This window comes from Morus notabilis, unplaced genomic scaffold, assembly GCF_000414095.1.
Source record: "Morus notabilis unplaced genomic scaffold, ASM41409v2 Scaffold196, whole genome shotgun sequence".
Classification (NCBI taxonomy): Eukaryota; Viridiplantae; Streptophyta; class Magnoliopsida; order Rosales; family Moraceae; genus Morus; species Morus notabilis.
This window is the reverse complement of record NW_010361517.1, coordinates 219,352-246,139: the sequence shown is the minus strand read 5'-3', so window position 1 is coordinate 246,139 and position 26,788 is coordinate 219,352. Positions and strand designations below refer to the sequence as shown.

General features: G+C 36.6%; 4 protein-coding genes across 5 annotated transcripts; 2 read left to right on the top strand and 2 right to left on the bottom strand.

Moving 5' to 3' along the window:
- Positions 1-1,342: 1,342 nt before the first annotated feature.
- Positions 1,343-7,379, top strand: LOC21391066 (beta-galactosidase 8). The gene is made up of 19 exons (XM_024166803.1): positions 1,343-1,860; positions 1,940-2,035; positions 2,202-2,314; positions 2,423-2,489; positions 2,589-2,681; positions 2,820-2,963; positions 3,049-3,137; positions 3,279-3,384; positions 3,552-3,639; positions 3,884-4,002; positions 4,280-4,441; positions 4,536-4,738; positions 4,853-4,959; positions 5,108-5,217; positions 5,393-5,506; positions 5,710-5,811; positions 6,283-6,494; positions 6,580-6,916; positions 7,009-7,379. Exons 1-19 carry the CDS (start codon positions 1,693-1,695, stop codon positions 7,114-7,116), a joined length of 2,538 nt encoding a protein of 845 aa, XP_024022571.1. The 5' UTR covers positions 1,343-1,692; the 3' UTR covers positions 7,117-7,379.
- A 480-nt stretch (positions 7,380-7,859) lies between these two features.
- Positions 7,860-9,480, bottom strand: LOC21391065. Its single transcript, XM_010099907.2, has 2 exons — positions 8,751-9,480; positions 7,860-8,596 (listed from the first exon to the last, which is right to left on the bottom strand). Exons 1-2 carry the CDS (start codon positions 9,190-9,192, stop codon positions 7,860-7,862), a joined length of 1,179 nt encoding a protein of 392 aa, XP_010098209.1. The 5' UTR covers positions 9,193-9,480.
- Positions 9,481-11,940: 2,460 nt separating this feature from the next.
- LOC21391064 (probable pyridoxal 5'-phosphate synthase subunit PDX2) lies at positions 11,941-15,760 on the bottom strand. Of its 2 annotated transcripts, XM_024166804.1 has the most exons (8): positions 15,535-15,760; positions 15,268-15,395; positions 14,412-14,499; positions 14,180-14,253; positions 13,354-13,545; positions 12,748-12,845; positions 12,529-12,674; positions 11,941-12,108 (listed from the first exon to the last, which is right to left on the bottom strand). In XM_024166804.1, the coding sequence occupies exons 1-7, from the start codon at positions 15,587-15,589 to the stop codon at positions 12,554-12,556; spliced, it is 756 nt and encodes a 251-aa protein (XP_024022572.1). In that variant the 5' UTR covers positions 15,590-15,760; the 3' UTR covers positions 11,941-12,108; positions 12,529-12,553. The 2 variants fall into 2 exon arrangements, with proteins under 2 accessions (XP_024022572.1, XP_010098208.1); XM_010099906.2 differs by lacking the exon at positions 11,941-12,108 and having other exon boundaries at positions 12,348-12,674.
- A 2,261-nt stretch (positions 15,761-18,021) lies between these two features.
- Positions 18,022-26,454, top strand: LOC21391062 (B3 domain-containing transcription factor VRN1). The gene is made up of 7 exons (XM_024166791.1): positions 18,022-18,093; positions 23,365-23,779; positions 23,926-24,125; positions 24,245-24,527; positions 24,630-24,889; positions 24,980-25,265; positions 26,381-26,454. The coding sequence occupies exons 1-7, from the start codon at positions 18,034-18,036 to the stop codon at positions 26,452-26,454; spliced, it is 1,578 nt and encodes a 525-aa protein (XP_024022559.1). The 5' UTR covers positions 18,022-18,033.
- The last annotated feature ends 334 nt before the right edge of the window (positions 26,455-26,788 follow it).

Genomic DNA, 26,788 nt, shown 5'->3' with positions numbered 1-26,788 from the left:
TCAAATTATTAGCCTTATACTTTGGCATCTTGTGTGTACATATATATATATATATTAATAAAACGTTATAACCATTTTGGCAATCAATAGACATTTCAACTCATAGTTCAACTGACCCTTACTAGCTAGATGAACATACATATTATTATATATACACACACACACATATATATATATATATATATATGTATGTATGTATATGTATTCCAGCGACTTTACGTTGAATCTTTTGAACCAATACGATACGGTCCTTAAATGACGATTATTTTCCAACTTTATCTGTTGGTCCAAAAGGAATATTCTTTTCCAACAACAAAAGTGAATAGATTATATGCCTACGCAAAAAGTCAAAAATCTTTCAACAAATTCAGGGATCGAGTAATTTTCACTAGAATCAGTCATCAGACGCCATAGCCGTAGGGGGAGAAAAAAAATATTCCGAGAGAGATTACAGCTTGATTGTTGCTAAGAATCTGGATACTTTCAGTCAAGTGGTTGGAGAAGAATTCGAAACTGTAGATTTCTTTGTTAAGGTTCTCAGAATTATTTTCTTTCGTTATCCATAACTAAAATACGCCCTGGCCTGATCCTCATCATTGAGTGACGAAACAGAAAATCCAAACATTTGCCAAAACTGTGACGATGCTTTTTCGCACTTTCTCTTTTAATCCCATCATTTTCTTTCGGAAAAAAAAATCTTTTTTTTTTTTTTTTGTCTCACAACGCATTTGGAATATTGTTTCCTCTAATCGAAAATCGGAAAAAATAAAAATAAAAAAATATAACAAACTGCAAATGACAGGGGTGAATCACGAGCTATTTTTGGTCTCTTTCCTTCTCGGGAATCCCTATAACTGAACGAATCCGATTAGCGCGTTCACCCACATGAAAGAATAGTGGAACGCACCTCTTCACAGCTTAGACTTCGACACGTCTAAATGAAGGACTACACCGTCATTTCAACAAGGGTAATTACGTCCAAACAATAGCCTCATGCTCTCATTCTACATGATTAAACTGCACCCTCCCACACACAACACATATATCGTGTCGGTTTTGGCGCGTAACTGGACTCACGCCGTTCTCAAAATGGGCCCCACAATCCTCAAAACAATTATTATCACGTGTCCGTACTCCAACGAGTCCTAACAGAAATCCTGACGTAGCACACACCCATTAGCTTATCTTTTCAATCCTCTTACGTGGCAAACATCTACGGCAGAGCCTACCGATATTAACGCTTTCCATCAGCACCTGAATATTGGCCTCCCCATCACTAATGACGACGCCTTTATAAGCAAATTAACATCATCCAAAAGTCCTTAGTGAGCTCAGAAGCAGAAGAAGAAGGAAGAAGACGACGACACGCAAAAGCAGAAGAAACAGAGTGAAGCAAAAGTAAAAAGTAGGAGGAATTAATGGCGTAACGTGGCGTGTCGTCCTCGGCGCACGATAGCTTAGCTCGCTGATTTTTCATTCTTTGGAAGATTTGTGTTCCGCTTTTCTCAACAAAACGGCCAAGCAACACTTTACTCTTGTCTTACCATTAATATACACACATTTAAACAAAGTATATCAGGGAAATACAGAATCGGATAAAGCAATGAACTTTGAACTTGAAATGTAATGTTGTAAATCAAAGTGTTAAGAAAGGACGAGTCTTTTGCTTTTCTGGTTGGTTTGGAGGAGGCAATGAGGACGACGGAGTTGGTGATAGTTGTGGTTGTGTTGGCGGTCGGAGTTCTGGCTTCGACGTCGTTTTCGGCGAATGTGACGTACGATCACAGGGCGCTGTTGATTGATGGAAAGCGCAGGGTCTTGGTTTCTGGCTCCATTCACTACCCTCGCAGCACTCCCGAGGTCTCTCTCTCTCTCTCTCTCTCTCTCTCTGTGTTTGAAGGATGTTAATGGAAGTGCGTTTGTTTTTCTTTGGTTGCAGATGTGGCCAGACCTCATTCAGAAGTCGAAGGATGGAGGTCTGGATGTGATTGAGACCTATGTTTTCTGGAATTTTCACGAACCTAGTCGAGGCCAGGTCACTTTCCTCATCTTGCTTCTCCTTTTCTAAGTATATATACGTACAAATACACATATACGTATATATAAGAACATATGTTGCAGAATGATTTTCCAGCAACAAAGCAGATGACAGCTTTGTTTTGACTGGTTTCCGTACTGATTCTGCTGAGAAATTTCTTCAGTATGATTTCGAGGGACGCAAAGATTTGGTTAGATTCGTGAAGGCCGTCGCTGAAGCAGGTCTATATGTGCATCTTCGCATTGGTCCTTACGTTTGCGCTGAGTGGAACTATGGGTAAATTTTCATTTTTTTTCTCCTGTTATATCTTCTTCTTCTGCTTCTTTCTCCTTTTGAGTAATAATAAGGGAATAAGTTATGTTTTTTTTTTTTTTTGAACGGCAGTGGGTTCCCTCTCTGGTTGCATTTCATACCCGGAATCCAATTTCGAACCGACAATGAGCCTTTCAAGGTTTATGAAAGCGATATTTGCTTGTATTACTTTATAGTTTCTCTTTTTTTGGGTGTTTCTTCTGCTTTAATCCATCATGCAAAAACCCATCTGTTTCAGGCAGAAATGAAGAGATTCACGGCTAAGATTGTTGATATGATGAAGCAAGAGAAACTTTATGCGTCTCAGGGTGGACCTATCATCTTATCTCAGGTTGACCCTTTTCTTCTTTTTCCCCCGTTTTCCCTCAAGTCTAGTGTACTTTGTTCTATTTTTGTGTAAGTAATGTTGTGGGGTTTTTAAGATATTACAATAATGAGTTTCTGGCTTAATTGTACTTCATTGTGATAGATCGAAAATGAGTATGGGAATGTTGCTGGACCATATGGGTCTCCTGGGAAATCCTATGTTAAATGGTCAGCAGGCATGGCTTTGTCTTTGGATACAGGGGTGCCCTGGGTCATGTGCCAGCAAGGGGATGCTCCTGATCCCATTGTGAGCTTTTTCTTTACTCACTCTATGTAGAACTCTCAGCATGCTTGCTTCAATCTTCTATCCTTTAACATGTAACTGCTTACAGATCAACACTTGCAATGGATTTTACTGTGATCAATTCACCCCGAATTCGAACAATAAACCGAAGATGTGGACTGAGAATTGGACTGGATGGTGAGGTTCCTAGTAAATTCTTTTAATTATTGGTTGATTGGATGAGATCTTGATAAATTGAACTGGTTGATTGTATTATGCTTCATATTTTTACCCGGGTGTTCTTTTGTCTGAAATTTCTGAATGTAAATGGAATGCCAGGTTTCTTTCTTTTGGTGGTTCTTTGCCTTACAGACCCCCAGAAGATGTGGCATTTGCCGTTGCACGCTTTTACCAACGAGGTGGAACTTTCCAAAACTACTACATGGTATGGCAATTGTCAGTAGAGTACATGAGATTTTTAAAGTCAAAGGGAGTTTTTTCTTGTTTGAAAAGAGAGAATATATCCTCGATGTGGTATAGCAACGGGGAAAAAAAGAAAAAAAGACTACGAGTCTGCTGATGCCTCTAATTTGTTTTGATTCTGATAAACAGTATCATGGTGGGACAAATTTTGGCCGTACTACTGGTGGACCTTTTATTGCGACGAGTTATGACTATGATGCTCCGATAGACGAGTATGGTATGTCCTCTAGTGTTGTAAGCCTTCTCGGTAATTCTAGTAGATACAAGTTACAAGTAAGGCTGCCATCATCATATGTGACCCGGGGATGGTGGTGGTTCATTGAAAGCACTTAGGTTAATATGCTACCTTTCTTTTTACAAGAAATGCATTTTTTTCCCTGTGGTTACGTTCATTTTTTAGAATGCACCAGCTGTGTCTTTTCATATGTGAATGAATTTAAAGTGTTTCATGAACATTGCAGGGCTTATAAGACAACCTAAGTGGGGACATCTAAAAGATCTGCATAAGGTCATAAAGCAAGCTGAAGAAGCATTGGGGGCCACTGATCCAACAATTACTTCTCTTGGTTCAAACTTGGAGGTATATCCTTTCTTGTCGTTTGTTCATATTAGACAACATCCATTCTCTCGACAAGTTTTAGATGGTTTTACAACTTCTAAGAGCTGCGAGATTCTTCGACATTGTTGAATTTTTTTGTGCAGCTGCAAAAATGAGCTGAACATTTTTGTCAGTGTAATTGTATAATATTCAAATTTAATTAAAGAGGTCTAATAGCTTCTAGCCTCTAGCTGTAGACTTTTAAGTTGTAAATAGCAGCTTTGCTCTTTTGACAATTTTTTTCCCTCCAAATTTTCAGGCAGCTGTTTATAAAACTGAAACAAGATGTGTTGCCTTTCTTGCTAATGTGGGAACCAAGTCTGATGCCACTGTGACTTTTAACGGCAATTCATACAACTTGCCAGCATGGTCTGTGAGCATCCTACCTGACTGCAAGAATGTAGTTTATAACACTGCAAAGGTTTGATGTCACTTCACGATGGTTTTCTATTGCCAAGAATATTGAAAGTTCTCTTGCAAACAATAGTACCAATATCATCCGTTGTTTCTGCCAGATTAATTCTGCAGCCATGATTCCGAGTTTCGTACGTCAATCTTTGATAGATGATGTTGATGCCTCCAAATCCTTGGGCTCAGTATGGAGCTGGATAAATGAACCAGTGGGTATCTCGAAGGATAATGCATTTACCAAACCCGGATTATTGGAGCAAATAAATACTACAGCTGATAAAAGTGACTATTTATGGTACTCTTTAAGGTATACAAGTTTATGCTTTCCACATCTTCTTCCTGAAGATATATTATTGCCCCTCCATTGAGTAAACTTGTATCCTACAAGGATTTATAGACCTCTGTTGGTTTAAATTTGCAGTATTGATGTCAAAGGTGATGAGCCATTTCTTGATGGATCTCAAACTGATCTCCATGTGGAATCTCTAGGCCATGGCCTTCATGCTTTTATCAATGGCAAACTTGCAGGTATGAGGAGGAAATAACTTTTGTTCTGGTGATTTGATTTTTTGAATTTTGGCAAATCAAGAATATCACAGAAAACTTCGTTGTTTAATTGTAAGGATTTTAACTGTTAAATTGATACCTTGCATCTATTTAAATGAAACCTTTCCAGGAAGTGGAAAAGGTAGGAATGGCAATTCCAAAGTTTCATTGGAGATCCCCGTCACTCTTGTCTCTGGGAAAAACACAATTGATCTTCTTAGTTTGACTGTTGGACTTCAGGTATTGCCTTCTTATAGTACTAAAGGAGGCAAATCATTCTTTATACCATATCCTAACATTGTTGTTTGCTTGAAAGACGCCATTTGTTGAATGAACAAGTTTCCTTATTTAAAGATTGTTATATTTTGTATGGATGTTCTAATACAACGTTCTATTTTGTATATATTAACATCAGAACTATGGATCTTTTTTCGACAAAGTGGGTGCGGGAATCACTGGTCCAGTGAAGCTAAAAAGTGCAAAGGGTGGTGCTACCCTTGATCTCTCGTCTCAACGGTGGACATATCAGGTAAGTCTTCTTTGTTTCTTTGCAATGTTCTACATGGTTTGTAGATAAGACAGAATGTGTAAATCAGTAATTGAAGTTATTTGAAAGGATTCCAAGGCATGTGAAATAGAGAAACAAAGTCTTGCACACCATTCTTATCAATATCCAGAGAATACCTTCAAAAAGACTCAGCAACTATATCATCTTTTGTCTTAATGATGCAGATTGGACTTAAAGGTGAAGAGTTAGATCTGCCTATTGGTGACTCTTCACAATGGAATTCACAGTCTACTTTGCCCAAAAACAAACCTTTAACATGGTACAAGGTAAACCCATTTGGCCATTTTAAGAATAACTTACTTAGATCTAACAGCTAAATCTTGTCCTTGAATGTAAGAGTTAGTTGCTGTCATATGTGATATAGTCATACTAATGTTAAACCCCTTTCATGGAAGTGGATTGTGATGGTTCTAGCAATAACAGCTATTTGATTATGCCTAAGACCTCTTGGTCTAGTGGCACTTGGGGGTTCGGTTGGGGAGGGATTTTGGGTGAGGTTGCGGGTTCAATCCTGTCTTTTGTGTGTGTGTGTGTGTGTGGGTTCTAGCATTAACAGCTATTGGATTATGCCTAAGACCTCTTGGTCTAGTGGCACTTGGGGGTTCGGTTGGGGAGGGATTTGGGGGGAGGTTGCGGGTTCAATCCCGTCTTGTGTGTGTGTGTGAAACACAGCTGTTGGATTATTACGTGTAGACCTTTTATAGGGACTGATGCAAAAGCAATTCTTGTTGCTTCAGACAAGCTTTGATGCCCCTGGTGGAAGTAGCCCCGTTGCACTAGACTTAACAGGAATGGGGAAGGGTGAGGCATGGGTGAATGGACAAAGCATTGGGCGTTATTGGCCAACATATATTGCTCCAAATAGTGGTTGCAATGATAATTGCAACTACAGAGGAGCTTTCGATGCAGACAAATGCCACAAAAATTGTGGGAAGCCGTCTCAGGAACTGTAAGTGCTGAAGAACCTACATATAAAGAAGTTACAAAAGTTTCTTCCTAAATTTTAGTTTCTGATATCCATGTGATTACCACAGGTACCATGTTCCCCGATCATGGTTGCGACCAAGTGGAAACACTCTTGTATTATTCGAGGAAATCGGGGGTGATCCAATGCAATTATCTTTTGCCACGAGAGAGATTGAGAGTTTGTGCTCACACATTTCGGAATCTCACCCACCACCTGTAGATATGTGGAGCTCAGAATCAAAATCAAGAAGGCAATTAACGCCTGTACTGTCACTCGAGTGCCCATCTCCTAATCAGGTCATTTCTTCAATCAAGTTTGCGAGTTTTGGAACACCACACGGGTCCTGTGGGAGCTTTAACCATGGCAAATGCAGCAGCGCTAGAGCTCTATCAGTTGTACAGAAGGTATGATGTGTACTATTCAGATAACAGTTTTCTTACCTCTTAATGTGCTATCCATGGAATTGCTTTATGCTAACAACTGTGACCTTGTGCAGACTTGCATTGGATCAAAAAGTTGTAACATTGGAGTTTCAATAAACACCTTTGGTGACCCGTGCAAAGGGGTAACGAAGAGTTTAGCAGTAGAAGCTTCCTGTACATGAGAAGTCGTTGCTCTATGGGGAATAATTGCTACTTAATTATTTGCACGATTGAATAAGTTCATTCTCATGTTGTCACAGTGGATGCTTACCTGAAAATGAAAGGTATCGAACCACTGTAATCTTGGCAAAAAAGAAATAATAGCTCTTCAATCAATTTACAACAATTATGTTGCGTCTTTTTCTTGAGGAGAAATGAAAGTTTTCCAGGTTTTTTTTTTAATATGTAGGTTTTCTTTATAATGTCATTTGATCTATTTTAAGTATATATGACCAATTAGAAAAAGGCTACTCATTTGTCACATCAATTGGCACGAAAAGTCAGTAAATTATGGGGGGAAGATAGCATCATTAAGCCATTAAGAAAATGATTCAGAAATGGTTATATTGTGTCATTATTTCAGCCTTTACAAGTTTTGATGAAGAGTGAAGAGATCATTAGGAATGTGGCAGGGGTACTCTCAGAGCAACCATCCCTGCTTCACTTTCTTGGCGCGTCCATCTCTATCATCAATTTGACAATGCGCAGCCAACGACTAAAGTGATTTAAAATAAGCAACTAATTCTCAGGAACACCATTTATTCAGTAGCAATAGAACCAATTATATAGGTTTATAAAAATAATGAATACATGGGCAATTTTATAGCCCTTTATTTTTGTGCTATGCAACTCTGAATACCAAATATCAGATTCTGATGGTTGAAAACAAAGAACAAAGTGTTTATTTGCTTTATGGTGTCCATCATCAGTATTGAGCAACTCCACCATTGGTAGCAGACCCAGATGGCCTTTGGAACCTGCAGGCATTGCAGATCGGAGAATAGAGAGATGGGGTTTGGTACTTGTCCTCCCCACCCATCATTGGCATGGGAACTCCAATCTTGACAGGGCTCACATACCCTGGCCTGTAAGTCTTTCCCAAAACTCCTTCAACAAGATCAGACAGATTGTTGAACCTGAACTGTGTCTCCAAATGAGCAAAAGTGTCATCAGATGGTATTTGGTAGTTGTGAACCCTGTTTTCCTGTTCCCCAATAGGCCTCACTTTTATGTCCATCTCCACTAGGCCACCCACTGTCACTCTAACGCAGTTGAAATCATCTGTTCTTTCCACCACCACTTGTCGCTCCTCGCAATAAGCCCTCCATTCAGCCTCTCCATCAGTAGGAACGTTCACTGATTCCCCATCCCACTTCACCATCAGAGCGTCGACACGGTCGTCCCAGCGTGAGACTCTCTTTGCGGAGATAACAAGAGTGTGTGTGTCGAACATGACAGAAAGCGCCTGAACCCATGTGAAGTCCCGGGTCCGTCCTTGTGGTCTTAAACCAATAAAGTGTGCATTTATTTGGAGGTTCTCATCTGAAACAATAGCGAAATCTCCTCCTTTAGCTCCATGGAAGTAGAACATCACACCGTCACCGCCAACAAAGCGTGGATCGTAGCAGAGAGAGCCATATCCATTGCAGTTTGGTTTTCTATCTGCCAAATAGAACAAACAAAAAGCTTAAAATGAGGACGCATATGATGTTACACTACTAACATTATTGAGCAAAATGCAATGTGAAACTAAGATTTCCCTTTGCAAAATATTTATTTAATTTAGAGATGAAAGGAAAGAAAAGGAGAGGCTTACACTTGCAAGTGACTTCACACTTGCTGTTACAGTCAACGTAACAACCTTTCTTCTTCTTGTTGTTCTTAGGCTTTCTATGAGGGCATTCTGCAGGGCATGTAAGTGTCTTGGACTTACATTTTCCGCTTTTCTTGCACTTCGCTCGTTCTTGTCCAGATGCCGAACTCTCCAACATCTTATAGTCGGTTGAAGCATCCTTATTCTTGTCCTTGCCCTTGCCCTTGTCCTTGCCCTTGTCCTTGCCCTTGTCCTTGTCCTTGCCCTTGTCTCCATCCTTGTTGCCTTTGTTATTCCCACCGTTACCTTTGTTGTTTCCATTGTCGTTTCCTTTCTTACCGCCATCGCCCTTTCCATTGTCGTCGGCTTGAACAAAGATAGCCATTTGCATGGCAAGCAACACAAAAAGGAAAGCCACTAAGACATAGGACTTTCTTCTAGCCATCTTTTTTGCTGTACGGCAATTTCCTCTTCTCCTTGTGTATGTATTCAATGCTTTCTAAGAATGATGGGATGGAAAATGCCGGAACAGAAGAAGCGTATATATATAATAAGGAAGCTTTAAGAGGGACGTTCTAGCTACTGGCCTACTAGGCCCTGGCGTTCGGCTCAAGTCTTGTGCATGAATGAATTGCTTCTTGTATACAAAAACAGCTTTGAAACAACTTTTCTGAGGGGCAAATGGTTTTGACCAAATCCTTATACTTGTATATATAATGACAGTTTCACACTGAAAAAGAAGAAAGGAAAAAAAAAAAAAAAAAAACTATATAGAAAAATATTTCTGCTTTTGGAAGGATCAAAGGCTTGTGGTAGCTTTGCCTTGCCGTGGATATAATTGTGATTTGTTAGCACAAGTTGTAGCATCTTTTACAATAATTTTGCGTATATCGTTGAATAAGCTTTCAAATTTATTGCTTCGGAATAAAAATTGATTTGTGATTTCAATATCACGTCAACAACTGCTTACAAATGCCTCAAAGGTCTTGCAGTCGGCAACTCTAACTAAAGGCTTTTGCATAATTAACCTCGAGCATATATTACCAAAAATGGATGACATTGCTAACATTTTAAGGACTCCAATACTTTAAAAATGACACCTTAATGTTTACAAATCAAATTATGCATGTTACTTACTAAACTTTTCTCCAACGAGTCATTAACTAAAAATACGTAAGTTTTACATAGGCCCAGTATTCAAAAATCTTTAAAAATGACACCTTAATGTTTACAAATCAAATTATGCATGTTACTTATTAAACTTTTCTCCGCTTATACGAGTCATTAACTAAAAATACGTAAGTTTTACATAGGCCCAGTATTCAAAAATGAAGACATTTGCTATTTGTAGAGATATAAGGAAGATTTTTATATTAGTTGAAGCCTTTTGCTAAATTTTCCAATGATTTTCAAGGCCTAATTTCCTTACACTGCCATATAGTCCAAGCGAAAATAAAACAAAAAATGAATTTAGCATTTATTTATTATGATATGAAGCAAAAGCTCACTTCAAAATATGGATCATGAAGGGCACGTGAAGAAGAAGGCCATGGTAGACACAAACCTTAGTAGCTAACCTACTCGCTTACGTTTAGATTACTCGAAGTTCATGTGAATCAAGACCCTTTATTTTCTGTTAAGGATTAAAATTACCTTATTATCATGCAAGATCTCGCTTCTAATTTCTAGGCTTGGCCTGCAATTAGTCAGCTCATTGCTTAGTTCCTAATCTTGAGGTTTTATATATTTAATAGTACACTCACACGCGCATATTTTATAATCCCTTAAATACTAAAGGCAAGTTTAACTCTCAAGTCTCTAGTAAATAATATGAAATGCTAATTATATAGTGACTAAATAATAATAAAGTCGCTATATAATTATAAAGTATTCATAAAAAAAAAAATAATAATAATAATAATAAAAGTCAACTACAGAATACGGACGCCCTTTGCAATTCGCAATATGGCATCCTCCTGAAACGTGGAAGTCGCAGGATCTCATTCTCCAATGAGAGTATGGCTTAATGTCACATGCCATTCTCCCCACACGGAATATATGATTTTCTGCTGCTAACAATCCCTGCATCACGATTGGTGTTCTAAGTAGTAAGATTAGTGACGAGCCAGTAACAAATTATCTTAGTTTGAACATATAAGAAAATATATTTATTTAGGGGTATATAATATTTTAGTGGAAGTTTAAATATAAAATTTTAAAATTTTTAAACGTAATATTTTTTTCAAATAAATTTGAGTGGGAACGGTAGCCCCCCACTGAATTGTACTTAAATTCGCCACTGAGTAGGACCACTAGATATGCCATGTTTAATACATATGAAGGGGAGGGATAATATTGTTGTTGATGCTCTATGATTACTTCTTTTCTTTTCTTCTGTTTTTTTTTTTTTTTTTTTCTAGACGAGAAAAATTATGATCATTAGTGGTAACTATCACTAACCAATTTCACGAATTCTCCCTAAAATTATGTCACAAAAATGTGAGTCTCATCGATCACACAAGCAAGCAACAAATCGAACTCCACACCAACAACACAGTTTTTCTTTTCCTGCCCTAATTCCATCTGTTTTGTTAGCGTTTAAAAGGATTTGACTATTTTGCCCTCATCATGTGCATATCACGTGCTCTTCCCTTAAAAAATAGACAAGAGTTTAACAGACGGGTGAAATTAAGGATGTTTCATAGATCAGGAGCACAACATATACATTTCAAAAATTATGCCAACACGTCCTTAATTTTTGAAATTTATCCTGACTAATAACAATACCGTAAGGTGAGAGAGAAGAATAAGTATGTACACAATTAGAGATGTTAAGGGCTCGAGACAAATAAATAAATAAAATAAAAACAAAAACAAAAACAAATTAGATTTATAAAATTTGTTACGTTGACCACATACGAATGAAGGTATTGGGCATCACCACAGCAAAAAACAAAGTATGAGCTTCAAAAGAGGAGATCCACAGACGAGCCTGCAGTTTTCTCTATGTTTTATGCCTAATAACATTTCTCATTTTGCGTCATCAACTTCAATGATGTTATATTCATAGTTTTCAGTCATCTTCAATGATTGTCATTTGGTCCTTTGATTTTTGTATAATGAGATTAATTTTAATAAGTTATAAATACCATACTTAAGGAAAATAACGTATTTTAATTATGTAAGCTCTGTTGAATAATATACGACTTGTCATATCATTAAAGATTAAAAGTCAATGTTAGCAATCCAGATGCTAAGTCCAAATATTATCATTTCTAAATCCGTATCTGGTGAACAACAAATTTATTAGTACGTCTTTTATCTTTGTTGGATCTTGATGTTCCTTCCTTGATGAAAGTACCTGCCATTAAGAAAGTCATTGAAGCTAGCCCTTTATCATCATTAAATATTTGTCAATGCACTAAATCTGTAACAAAAGAGAGAAAAAAAAAAAAAAAAAAAAAAAAAAAAAAAAAAAAAAAAAAAAAAAAAAAAAAAAAAGATAACCCTGAAAATCTGACTCATTTTCAGATTAGCCATTAGTGGAACAATGAACTCTTGCATTATATATACTTCGCTTAAACAGAGATTTCAAAGAACTAATAAAAAGAAGTAACATCCTTTAAACTATATATTAATTCACCATCCAAAATACAAAACCAATCATCATCCTTTCAACCGAACCAACGTACTTGAATTATTAGGACCTTAAACAATTATCATATGGGAGAGGCAAGGGGATAAAAAATACAAGAAAACAAATCTAACAAGGAAAAATTACTTTAATGCTTCAATGGTTACTGCCACTATTGAAATACAGGAAGGTCTATCCTCGGTTGGTTTAGATTTGAATCTGCTCCAACTGCAACCACACTACTCGAGGACCCTTCTCCGACCTCACCGATCATCTTCAAGAAGTAACTGTGCCTGCACAACAAATTGTTAGAACATTCATGTGAACTTGTGCGAATGCATAGTTAACAGAAAAAAGACACGGTACCATCGAGTATCTGCTGTTAGTTCCGGATGGAAAGCAGTCCCCAGCAAGTTCCCTTGTCTTACGGCTATAATCACTCTGTCTTCCGACCCGGTCTTCCCCTGATATCAGAAATTGTTGATGTAAACACCATGAGAAGAAGATAACTAATTGTAAATCTTTTACAATCAACACACCAGCATAATGTGTTTTGGTTACTGATTTCAGCTAATGAAATGCAAATTAGATACATTTTATTCTTTTTTTTTTATTTTTTCCTTCCTTCCCTCTAGATAGAGCAAACAAGTCTGTTAGTCATTCAAAGAACCCAAAGAAGCAATATATGTGCAAGAACTTGTTATGAAACAGCATACAGAATAATCTAAGAAAAATAACTGAGCCCGTAATTAGACTCTTAAGACATCTAAAATACTAGAGAACTAGAGATGAACTTGCCATTTCAAAACCGAGCACGTTCAATATGAGCAAAGCAATTTGACTCACATTACTGACAGCTTTGATGATTATTTAGCATTAGTTCCAGGACATTTTCTGGGATACCAGAGGCAAATCAAATTTGTGTTTTTGAATATAGTCAACTAAATGTAGTGATAAAAGCATGTGGTGTACCTCTTGGTCTTCAACTGCAGAATTTGCATCCAAATCCTTGTTAGAGCGAGCAGGATAGTCAGCCAGCACCTGAACTTCTGGCCCTACTTCAAGGATGGCGGGGGCACGGATGAAAACACCGCGAAATGTTTCAGGACCACCTACCTTAGAAGAAAGCTCCGGTGCCGGGATCTCAGCCTCAAAGCTCTGGATCTGAATTTTTGTATTGGTTAAAACGAATACAAGTGAGTACAACATATCAAGTGTGAATGTTAGCATAGAACAAACTCAATGTTACTAGAGTGGTTCACGAAACAAAACGGTTAGTAAACTTTTCCATTTTCTGATCTTTCACTAAAACCATAAAGATGTAAATCCCAAACTCTGTCTAATGAAGTACATGCATTTTCACATAATTTTTACATTTGTAAAGTTTCTATACAACTAAGTAACAAACTTAAGCTCGCTAAGTAAACGAGGAATAATCACTACATTTTCCGGAATCTATAGGACTCCAACAGATTTAAAAATAAATAAATAAATAAATCTCGTGTTTTTATGTTTGTACACAGAACTCAGAATATGACACAAATGTGACAAATTAAGACAATAGAAGCCATTGTTTAAAAGAAAAGGATTTAGGAAAATATTGACAGAAAAGAAATACCAGACCAATGAATAACATGATACGAGAGTTATATTTGGAACACTCCAAACATCCCCCATAAAACTATTCTAGCACCTTATTTGGTCTATATACTAGCACCTTACTCTGCCAACTAACATTTATAGTAATTGTATAGACACAGATTGGAAATCATGCAGTTCAGTTTGTTGTTAGTGTTACCTGACTGCCAAAGAAATTTCTGTGCACTGTGCAATCTAGGCCTCCAACCAGTTCCTGTCCTCCAGTTTTTTGCCCTGAAAATATACGCAGCTCGTTTCTGATTCAGAACAATCCCCAGATGCATATGTATTTACGCGACAAAGAAAGATCAACTACAGAGTGTGCGGGCCCTCGTGTGTAATTATACAGCGAGGATGGGTAATAGCTGATAGGAAACAAGTAAAAAGCCAACCTGTAGCATTATTGGCCAAGAAGATAAGCCCTGCACAAGTCCCCCAAACAGGTTTCCCCATTTTAACAAAGTCGCGCAAAGCGGGAAACTGTTCACAAATTGTAGTAAGAAAAGTATGAATTTGATTGCGAACATGATGTGGGAATTGAAAATGTGAACACAAATGACAAACTTCATTTGAAAGCGCCAAAACCATGAAAGCTATGTATTACAAAAACGTTGAATTTGGAAAATTGTGGCATACCTTTCCATTGATAATAATGAGCATATATACACAATACTGGATTTAGAAACTTGAGCAAATTTCCCAATCTTAATGAACCAAAGTTTAATTTAGTTCCCTAATCTCCTAAGCCATGAAATGAATCAAAATTCAAACTTTACAAAATAGATAATTACAAAACTAAACAAAAGAAAAGTGTTATATTTCCCTAAAATGTTTAGCCCTCAGTATTTCATTCATTGGGGAATCTTAGGCAACAATTCAACCTAGAAGCAAAAGATTTAGCAAAGTTATACATTCTAATCCACCAATTCTCAAACGAAACCAGCACCACTCACAGGATTGTCCCTATATAAACTGACTAAACGAAAAAAAAAAACATTTAATCAATTACATGATTAGCAAAAAGAAAATCTTTATTTCTTATAATCAGCATAAAATTGTCGCATTAAGAGCAGCTCCTTCCCACATAAAATATGCCAGACAAAATTGCGAAAAAAAAAGAAAAAAGACGAAAGACGAAAGAAGAAAGTTAAGGAATTTTTCATAAACAAGCTACTAAGTTCTAACCAATAGAGAAAAGAGATAAAAAAAAAGGAAGAAAAGCAAAAGAGGAGAGAGAGGAAAAGAGACCAGGTTGTGGTACTCAGCGAGCTTAGCCATGGTGGTGCTCTCTCCTCCAGGAATGATAAGCGAAGCCACGTTGTGAAGCTGCTCTGGCTTCCTTATCTCCACTCCCTTAACCCCTAGCCTCCTCAGCGCTGCCCAATAACACAAAACCCACATATTATAAATATATATATATATATGTGTGTGTGTGTGTGTGTATACATAATATATATATATATATACATATATATATATATGTTTGTACACGCAAAAAAAGAAGGACGAACTCACCGGCGATGTGTTCGTTGAAAGACCCCTGTAAAGCGAGAACGCCGACGAGGGCCATCTTCTTCTCTCCACAGACAGATACGAAGACGAAGAGAGGAAGAGTAAGGATTAAGGAAGATGATCGAAGGAGAGAGAGTAGTTAGTCGTAATATGACGGCCCACTCAGGCCTCTCGTTTTCCTATGGCGCTCAGTCCTGCCTCCTCTGCGCCAACTCTTAACCTATTACGATTCTTATGTACTCATATTGCATTTCTCTTTGTTTTCTTTTCTTTTTCTTTTTCTCTTTCTTTTTGGTACAATTTCTTTTTCCATTTTATATAATATGTATTTTTAAATTTATATTGTATAACAATTTTGATAAGTGCAAATTAATTTGATAGTAATTTTTTTAGATGATTTTAAATAATAAAATTGCCATAAACTTTCCGGTGGTTAAAAAAATTATATATGATTATTGGTTTTTTTTAAGGTCCAAAAGAAAAAGGCGTGCAAGGACTAACCGGTGGCGGCGGCCACACAATTACTTTATGAACGTGCAGCCTTTCGTCTTATTTAATAAGAAAGATCATAATAAAAAATAGAGTGTTTTTCTAATACTAAGTCTTATTGAGAGTTTTTATTTTTACTGTTAAATTTAATTTAAATTAAAATAAATTAAAAAAATATGTAAAATAAATAAATTTTAATATAAATTTAACGATTAAAAAATAAAAAATTATTTTTAAAATATTTTTATAGGGAATACTGTAGAAACACCTTAAAAATAAAAATAAAAACAAAGTGTCCTTTTTGGACACTTTTGATGTTTTTTTAGTCAGAAGACGACCTTTACCATTGGCTTTGTTAGTTTGTTTCATCACAAAACAATCTGTACGTGTACTTCCTTTACATTCTGTGCGTGTTCAACATTTTGGTACGGACGATTACAGAATACGTTCTCGTTCACTTTGTGGATTAGTTAGATGTGACATTTTCTGGTTTGAAGATCAACACTAATTGGTGGATTAGAATGTATAGCAAAGTTACCATTTTCTGGTTTTCTGAATCAGTAAAGTTTTCAATTCGAGTTAAAATGTGACATTTTCTGAGAGCTTTTCCCTGTAACAAAAAAAGTTAGATGTGACATTTTCTGAGAGTTTTTTACTATATAAAACTAAAACTGAAAACTCGAATTGATGAAATGAACGAGGCCTAATTGATGAAACTCACGAGGCAAAATCTAATACTGTTGATTATATGCAAACTGGCCTCGTTCATTTCACCGATTCGAGTTTTCAGTTTTAAGTTCCTACAGTAAAAATCTCTCAAAAAATGTCACATCTAACTTTTTCTACTATAGTAAAAAACTCTCATAAAATGTCACATCTCAACTCGAATTGAAAATTTGAATCACAAAGTGAACGAGACCTTAATTAATTGTGGTTCTCATTAAAATTGAGCAGAACCACTACTCGTGGTGTATATTGCCCTTGAATAGGACAAAGTACAACTTTGTTAATAACAGCAAAGTGCAGAGCTTTATTTCATTTTGATCTTTCTCTTTTTAATATTAAGCATTATGAAATCTAGCTTTCTTTAAAATAGAATTATTTGAACGTAATAAGATAGCCAAAAACTCCTAGATCAATAAGTCAGAGTTGGTCAGCTGGAAAATAAGAATGGAATGAATTGCAAAGAAATAAATTTATACACCAAAAATGGATTAAATCTTTAGCCAAAAAAAAAAAAAAAAAAAAGGAAAAGGATTAACTTGAATTTGAAAGCTTGCCATCAATGACTCAAACATTGCATAATAGCATTCCCTCCATAGCCTGAAGCTCAAGTCTTGACATTTAGCAAAAACAAAAATAAAAATAAAAAAGTTCATGGTTTGAAGATCAACATTAATCTTTCTTGTATTCTTTTTCCCTTTCGGAAGGACAGGGCATTCTGATCTCCCACTTCATCTGGTCTATTTCCATTACTAATATTGTCATAATAAGCAGAAGCCACATTGTTTCTTTTATGATACAGATAGATTGCAACATGTTCTTAAGCTTAGGGGACCACTATCTAGAGTAGTTGGTAATGATATAAATAAATCCTCAAAAAGATCAAAATGGTCAATTATAATGCGTTTCAAAATTGCATGATTTGGACAGTTTGAGATATCTTGGTGATCAACAATAATGTTTCATTGATTAGTTTGTTCTGTCAAACTTTAATAAGAGCAAGCGGTGTGTATAAACCAGCTATGAGTTTAACCATAAACGTTGTACTTCAATTTATGGTTGTTTCTAAGAAAGCTACTGATTTTCCATGAACGGTTGCGATCCTCATACAACTATTACTAATTTTGTTAAGTTAAACTGCTAAGAAATGGATCCAAAAAAAGAAAAACACCTAGAGAGAGAGAGAGAGAGAGAGAGAGAGAGAGAGAGAGAGAGAGAGAGAGACTTTGAGAGAAGAAAAGATTGAAGGAAAACATTAGAGGAAAGAAGAAAGAGCTTCTGAAGTTGAAAATGGCGTCTCCCCATTTCTTCAAGATTGTTCTCGAGGAAACTCTCAGAGGAAAAAAGCTTGTAAGTATTATAAACTCATCTTTGTATTTCTCTGTTGTATTTTGATTTGTTCCACCTCAGCTTGATCAAGTTATATTTTCCCCCTTTTTTTTTCTTCTTCTATCATTGTGGTCCATGAGTTTGGATCTTTTTAATGAAGACCACAGAATAATTAAGACGTGTATTTTAATTTTGTGTTGAAGGATTTTTGTATATGCACTGCAAACAACTAGTCATTTTACTGTTTTGTGGTTGAAATTTTTTTTTTTTTTTTAATACCTCCTCAAATAAGGCTCATATTATTAAAGAACAAAAAAGAGTAACAAAACTATAACCATCTCAAAATCAAGTAAATTTGTAACATGGTAAACCTATGTAATTTCTATACACATGAGAAAAATGAAAATCCATTCTCATGGATAAAGAAAGAGCAATGCTCTACTTATTACGCAACCTGCAAGAAACCTGGAAAGACTAAAATTAAAGGACTAAAATTTATTGACTAAGGCCTCGTTCATTTTACCGATTTGAGTTTTCAGTTTTAGGTTTCTACAGTAAAAAGTTCTCAGAAAATATCACATCTAACTTTTTCTGCTACAGTGAAAAGTTATAAAAAAATGTCACATCTGAACTCGAATTAAAAACTTGAATCCGCGAAGTGAACGATGTGTAAAGGACTAAAATTGACTCTTACCATTACAAGAGAACTTTACGGTGAAAGATCAACATAATCCAATTCCAAAGACAAAGCAAGTAAGGACATTCCAAGAAAAGATGAATAATAGATTCCTCAACCCTCCGACACAACTACAAGTTGAATACCAAAAGTCCTGAGACTAACATTCACGGGAAGTTTTTCATATAACAATTTTCAAACAAGAAAAGAGAAACGAGGAGGAATAAAAGGTGCCTAAATTTTGCAACTCCAACTAGTAGGAGTGCCTCTAGCACGAGAAACTTCATATATATTCTTAGCAGAACAACCCCGGACCTAGAAGGACTCCAAATCAGATTATCCTCTAAATCCAAGGGAATAACAACCTTATCAATCAAACTCTAAGCAACCTTAAAGAAATCTAGTATATTCCATTTACCATCCACTACAAAATCACTGACCAAAACCTTAAAAGAAGATTTGAGATGTTCAGGAATTCTAATAGCTTCAGCTAACACAACACCTCACCAATTATCAAACCAAAAAGAAAGCGTAGATCTGCTACCAATGAGCCACAGAGAATCAAGAATAAGAGAACCGACCAAACTCTTTAAACCTGGCCAAATGGAAGACATACAATAGGACAATTTTGGCTCCAATCGGTTCCGAAAATGTCTACTTCTGAAAAAAGCATAACCATCCCCATCTTCCTGAATCAAATTGCAAACAAGCTTTTTAAGAAGGGACAAATTATACATCCTCGAATTCCTAACCCCCAAACCACCCTCCTCATAAGGAAAACAAATATTTTTCCAAGCCACATAAACAAGTTTTCTTTTATCCACATCACCGATCCATATGAAATTCCTCATACTCCTTTTCAACATAGCTATAAAGAGAAGACGGCCATTTATAAATCGAAAAAGAATGAACAAGCATACTAGAAATTGAACTCCTCACAAGAAGCAAAAGAAAGAAGTTTTCCTTTCCAAGAAGAAAGCTTAGCTACCACCTTATCAACGATAGGTCTCAAATGAGAATTCCTTGGCATACCTCGAAAAATAGGCACTCCAAGATAGGAATCAGCTCGAGCCTCCAAATCTTTACCAAAAAAACAGCAAAGACTTGTCCTTGCTAATTAGTTGACCAGAAGCCACACCATACTCTTCAAAAAGATCCAAAATAGCCTTTTGAAGATCTTCTATTACCATTAGAAAAAAAATAAAAATGTCATCTGCATAAAAAAAATATGAGAAGGAGCAAAACCACTGCGAGGAGATGAAATTGGAGAAATAATGCCACTCTCTTGATTTTTTTCTCTTGATTTTCTTTATATCTGCGTTTTATCTTGTGGGATTTGGCTTCTGCGATGGAAGTTTTTTTATGCCAACATGGTGAAATCGGATTGGGGTTCTTCTCTGGTTAGTGATGTTATTCCGGTGGTGAAGGTGGATTTTGTTTCCGTCAAGGTGGAGAGGCCTTGGGATAAGATTGGTGATGATGGTTGGGAACCTGTAATTGGGAAAAAAAAAAAAAAAACTCTAAGAAAAGGGGTGGTTCCGTGGGTAAGAAAATGGAGGATGGCAAACCTTACCAAACTAGGGGTAAGGTGGTCAAAGTCTACAAATAAAGATGAATGTTCTTTATTGGATGGCAAACCCGACAATTGATTTGGAATTTTTGTGACAAAAATAGACCTCTGCCGCTTTGTATAAGTGAGCCTATGATTAAGATTTCAGAACATTTCTGATCGGTTTTGGGAGTCATGTGGTTTGTCTTTTGTGGCTGTGAATGATAGGGACCGTGCCATTCCTTCTATTTGGATTTTTAGGCGAATTGACAGTCCTATATGTTCTGTTGTTGTTTCAGTTCAGTAGAGTCGCTTGGTTGTCTTTGGACTTTTGTATATGCTTCTACCTCAGTTTCTTTGAGGAGATCTCTTTTGACTGAGCTTCGTGGGTTGGCTAACTCTTTTATTCGAAGTTAGGTGGTCCTCTCCCTAGGAAAGTTTCATGTGATGATTTTAAGCAGGTCTCAGATGATTGTGGGTTGATTCATTTACCTACTAATGGTGCTAAGTATACTTGTAGCAATGGTAGAGGTGTTAGGAAATATGTTGAGTTGAGATTGGATAGAGTTTTTTGTAATTCAAATTGGCTTGGTAAGTGGGCTGTTTCACAATGTTCTTGTATTCCTCGTTTTTTTTTTCTGACCATAATCCCCTCGTATTTGTGTTTGGGGATAATGCGGTTAGTGGTTCGAGGGCTTTTCGTTTTCGGCCTATGTGAACTTCTCATAAGGACTTTCGGGATTTGGTGATAAAAGTCTGGAATTCCAATGTTTTTTATGGCTGTTCTCAGTTCAATTTCTCTCAAAAGCTAAAGCTTTTAAAGGCCGAGCTTAAAAGGTGGAATAAAGAGACTTTTGGTGATGTTAGTAAAATGGCTGAGGCATCTAAGGAAAAGTTGGGGAAAATTCAAGAAAAAATATCTCTAGAAGGTTTTTCAGAGTTGCTCCATCAGGAAGAATTGTCCATTCAAGAGGAGTTGAATGTGGCTCTTAGTCTTGAGGAAAAGTTAGCAAAAGATGGGTCTCGTATTAAGTGGCTGCGAGAGGGAGACAGAAATACGAAGTTCCTTCATACGATGGCTAAAATAAAAGGGGTTAAAGCTTTTATTGCTCACGTGTTGATTGATGGCGAGGTAATTTTCGATTCAGAGAGTGTGAAAACTCAGGCCCCGTTCATTTTATCGTCTCGAGTTTAAAATTCAAGTTTTGTTACAGTAAAAAGCTCTCATAAATAATCACATCTAATTTTTTTGCTACAGTAAAAAGCTCTCACACAAAATCACATCTCAACTCGAATTACAAACTCGAAGCAACGAAGTGAACGGGCCTCACATTGTCGAATATTATAGACAACTTTTTTCAGATTCTAGTGATACAAGGAATCTAGATTTGGTTCAAAAGGTTATTCCGAGGCTGGTCACTACGGCGGATAATGAGATTCTTTGTAAGCTTTCAGATGTGGAGGAGATTAAGGGGATGTTTGGTACCTAGATTCGTTCTCTGATTCGAATCATGATTCGTGGTTCGCTACAGTATTTTCTCTCACAAAAAATACACGTAAATCGAAAATGATTCTAATCACATGGTTCTAATTCATGAACCAAACGTTTCCTAAATGTGCAGTTTTTGGTTTAGATGGTGCTAGCTCCCCTGGTCCTGATGGTTTTGCTGGCTCTTTTTATCATCACTGCTGGGATATTAGTAATGATGATTTGGTGGATGCTGTTCAACCATTTCTTTCTATGGGTTTTATCCTTTTCTAATCTCAACTCGGTTGTTTTTTTTGTTTTATTACCTAAATCGGCTTATGCTAATTCAGTCGATAAGTATAGACCTATTGCTCTCTCCAATTTCATTTTCAAGATTTTTACTAAGATCCTTGCAACAAGGCTTGGTCCTATTGCTCAGAATTATTTCTAAAAATCAATTTGCTTTTATTAAGGGGAGACAAATATCTCAAGCTATTATTTTTGTCTCGGGGAATTTTAATTGTATGGATAAAAAGGTTTTTTTTGTGGTAATGTTGCTCTTAAAGTTGATACTAAGAAGGCTTTTGACACTTTGAGATGGGATTTTCCTTTGGAGGTTCTGAAAGTTTTTGGGCTTTCTCTGGAGTTTGTTGGTTGGATTGAGAACACTTTGCACGCTTGTAGGATTTCTATTTTGTTTAATGGCAGTCCAGCTGGGTTTTTTTAGTTGTGGCCGTGGGGTGAGGCAGGGAGATCCTTTGTCTCCCCTTTTTTTTGCATCGCTGAAGAGGTTCTTTCTTGTGGTTTAAAACCAACCAGTCCAAAATTACTGGATCTGACAAGGACAAATTTGCTTTCATGTCGTTTTTTAATATAATCTGCCCTCCCAAAGATCTTGATGTGTAAAGCCTAAGTTAGACTAAAAGGGAGTCGTTAAAGATTCTTCTATTTCACCTAATATAAAATCTACTCCAAAGACCCTTGGAGAAAAAAGCAAAAAAAAAATTGTAATGCTCTGACTTTAGAACAATCAAGAGCTAAAAAGTTGAGAAACAAGTTGAAATAGTTGTTGAGAACATGAGTAGTAAGATGAAAAGTGAAGGTTTTGATGTTCAAGCTCCTAAGGGGGATGATGAAGCTCTGGATAAAGACATTGATGCGGATTGGAGACTTTCATTCTTGAATGCGACGTAAGTGTTGCTGGAGGAGTTCAGGTTAATAAGGTGTTAGTTTCTGAGATTACTGAAAGATGTGCAGCAAGAACTGAGCGTCACAGATTCTAAAACCTGTAGTTCAGCGTCCCTTTCGAGTTTCTTGTCCTTCACATTTGGTTCCTCTTTATTGGTTGATGTTGTTGGTTTGAAGCTAAAATATGCTCGGAACTTTACTTCTACAACTGGTAATTATAAATGATAATTTGGACGAAAGGCGGCCAAATTGTTACTCAATGCTTGTTGGACTCATTTCAAGCAAACTTGTCGTATCAAGTTATTTTTCGTGTCTATAAATTTTTTTTTCCATATTTTGAATTTGTCATGATGCTCACAGGTTAGACATAAGAATCTAACCACTTAAGACATTTTTCTCTTTGTTCTACAGCGGATTCCCGCGAAGTTCATGAAGAGATATGGGAAAACTCTATCCAAGGACGTATTACTGGAGCTTCCATGCAGTTCCACATGGAAACTGGGGTTGAAAAGCAGCGTTGGATGTTCCAACAGAGTTTGGCTGGTTGATGGTTGGCAAGAATTTGCCAACCAATATTCCTTAAAAATAGGACACGTGCTAGTGTTCAAATATAAGGGAAATTCTAAGTTTCGTGTTGTGATATGTGATTACTCAACATGTGAGATAGACTATCCCTCTAACCCTATCCAATGTGATGAACATGATCAGCTTAATAACACTGATGTGGAAAACCAACGTTCCAAGAGGAAAGAAGTCGAGGAAGGCGATTTTCAATCTCCATCACCGAGTTCAAGGCCTAACAAGAGGATGAGGACGAGTCCTAGTGGTACAACTCAAAGCAACTCGCCTTCTCCTGGACCTAAAGACAATTTTCACTTTTATTGCAAAGCTCTTTCCTTTTGAGCTTAAACAATATGGTTTTATTATTATATACCCTTTATTTTTACTCGAGTCTCTTAAATATTTTTGCAGGGCGGCATGGTGTTCCTGACAAAGGTGATGGAGAAAAATCTACCACTATGAGAAATAGCAAACTCGAGGTCCTTAGAGGGATGGAGAGATTGACCAAAAATGAAAAGTCGAAAGCTCTCAACATTGCTAGTGGTTTCAAATCAAAAAATTCATTTTTCAAGGTTGTCATGCAGCCATCCTACGTCCTAACTAATTGCTTGGTAAGCGAACAAAAATGCTTTTATGCGACAATGTCAGTAGAAACACAAACCATTTTCTGTTGTCACTTCGAAAATTATTCTCATAATAGTCTCCTTTTTTTCCCCTTGTGTATTTTCAGAAGGTTCCGACAAAATTTGCAAGGGAATATCTGAATGATAAAGCTTGCAAGGTGAAGCTGAAAGTTGGCGAGAACAATTGGGATGTAAACTACAGCTTTGGGGACTCTGCTAAAAGTTGGCCAACACCCAGATTCAACAATGGATGGAGGAAATTTTGTGAGGAAAACAATTTGGACATTGGTGACGTTTGTGTCTTTGTTATGGCTAAAGACAGCGCTGAAATCTCATTCAAAGTCGCCATCTTTCGTGCAAATGAGAATGCAAATCCCTCCTTGTCTCCAGGTGAATAAGACCTCAATTCAGTTTTAACTCTTTGAATGTTGCTCCATATTTATGCATGGCACAACATGTTTTCTCATGTTTCTTATGTTTTTCCTTGTCCAGCGCACGCGGATGGAAGAATTCAGAATAATGAAACTGATTCTGACTCTTCTGATATCGGTTGTCGTGATGGAACTTACATCCCTGGCACTTCTGATTCTCCGAGGGCCCGCCTAAAACCGGAAGGGACTCGAAAGCATCGACCACCATTAACTGCAGCTCAAAAAGCTGCACTTCTTGAACGATCCTGCAACTTCAAACCGAAACATCCTTTCTTCAAAGTAGTTATGCAGCCATCATATACTAACTCCAATTCATATTTGGTCAGTCTTTAGTAGAAAACATATACTACTTTTTGTTAAAGGAGCATAGAAAATACTACGTACTCATTCTGTTTTCTTTTTTCTTTGCAGCCTGTACCGTATGAATTTGCAAAGATACACATTAAGAAGAATCAAGTTCGTTTAGTTCCTCGCATACCAGACGGTAGAACATGGTTTACAGAGAACAAAATCAGGCAGCAAAAGAAAGGACAACCAAAAACAGCTGGCCTCTATGGTGGTTGGGCAGCATTTGCAGTGGACAACAATTTGGAAGTTGGAGATGTTTGCATCTTTGAGCTTGTTAAAGGAACCGAAATTTTGCTTCAAGTTTCCATTGTTCGACTTGATGATGATGCATACCGCAAATTGTGCCAAGGTTAGTGATGAATGTGATTTCTTATGCAAGAGCTCAGTTTTGTATGTTCTTCAATTTGCTTGGTTTGACATAAAGGCTCTTGTTAGGATTTTAGTTGGCAATTTTTTACTATGGTTTTTTAGAAAAATTCAAAAAACAGGTTTGAGAAGATGATGACGTGTTGAGCAATTTTATCTGATCAAAGCATTTGAATTTCAAGATGAAATGATGAGTTTCAGAGAAGATAAGTTGCTGAAAAGATAAAAATAAGGAGTCAAAGTTTTAAAGAAGATTTGATGAGATAATCATAGTTTAAATTGAATTAAATTAAAATTCAATTAAAAATAAGATTTGGTCTCAGCAAGATAAAAGTTTCAGGTTGTGCGTTTTTTATAAAAGATAATATGCAGAAGACGTGTGTGAAGACAGAGTATAGATCATCAGAGCAAAATTGGTGAGTTTGGATTTTAAATTGAAGATCAGATAGTGTTGCAACAAGTCGTCGAACAGATTGTGCGACAATTTAAATTTTGAGTGAGCGTGGAGATAATTATGAAGATAATTTAAATTTGACTTAGATTGTGCCAATGTGAAAATAAGGAATATAAATTTTATAAATAGAACTTAAGATCATTCATTCTGTGGGCTTCATGGGTTTTCATGCATAATATTTTGAGAAGTTCCCATTATCATTCTTCGGGAGAAGAAGTAGTAGTCTTCGGGAGATGACGTTTGTAGTGTTGAAGGGAGTTGAACCGTTTACCGTTATTCGGGAGAAGAATTTAAAGCTTTCAGGAGAGAGCGACCAGCTAGGCAAAAGGATTTTACAGTGCAGTTTTGAAGACGAATGGTGTTCGCTGAATCAGGCCATCTAGTTGATTCTATACGACGGCGGCGGTAAATTTTAAAGAGGGAGCCTTTATTTGTATAAGTCCGATTGGTGTTTGTAATAATTGAGAATTAATGGATGATTCAATGTCTGAGCGTGACCCCGTGGATGTAGGTGTTTACCGAACTGTGGTATCAATTCCCTATGCCTATTTATTTATAGCTTTCATAGTCTATTAATTTAGCTCGATAAAATAATTGTGAAAAACGGATCTAACAACTTTTTTTTTTCTTTTCTTTTCTTTTAGGGTCCGAAGCTGCAACTAGTTCAGCCAAGCTGAAGAAAAGTGTTAAGACTCAAAGGGGAAACAGATTGTTCTAGCGATGAATAGAGTAGCTTGTTTATAATGCTTAAACAAAGGAAGAATTTCAAATGCATGTCATTTGAAAGGCTGTCTTAATATAACTTACCATAATAATAGATGTATTAGAGTAGCTAACAAACGCATTTTAAAAAGTTTTAGTTCCTTAAAAGTTTTGTTGTGTCTATTTGTTCGTTTGGAAAACTCATTAATGGTTTGTGTTCTGGGGAGATTGTAAAAGTAATTATTCTGCATGAACTTGCTTAATATTATTGTCTTCGTGTTATTGTGGTTTGGTGAAAATGGTAGAATGTGTACAGGAGCCTGATTACTTGCCTCCAGCCGTGGACATTT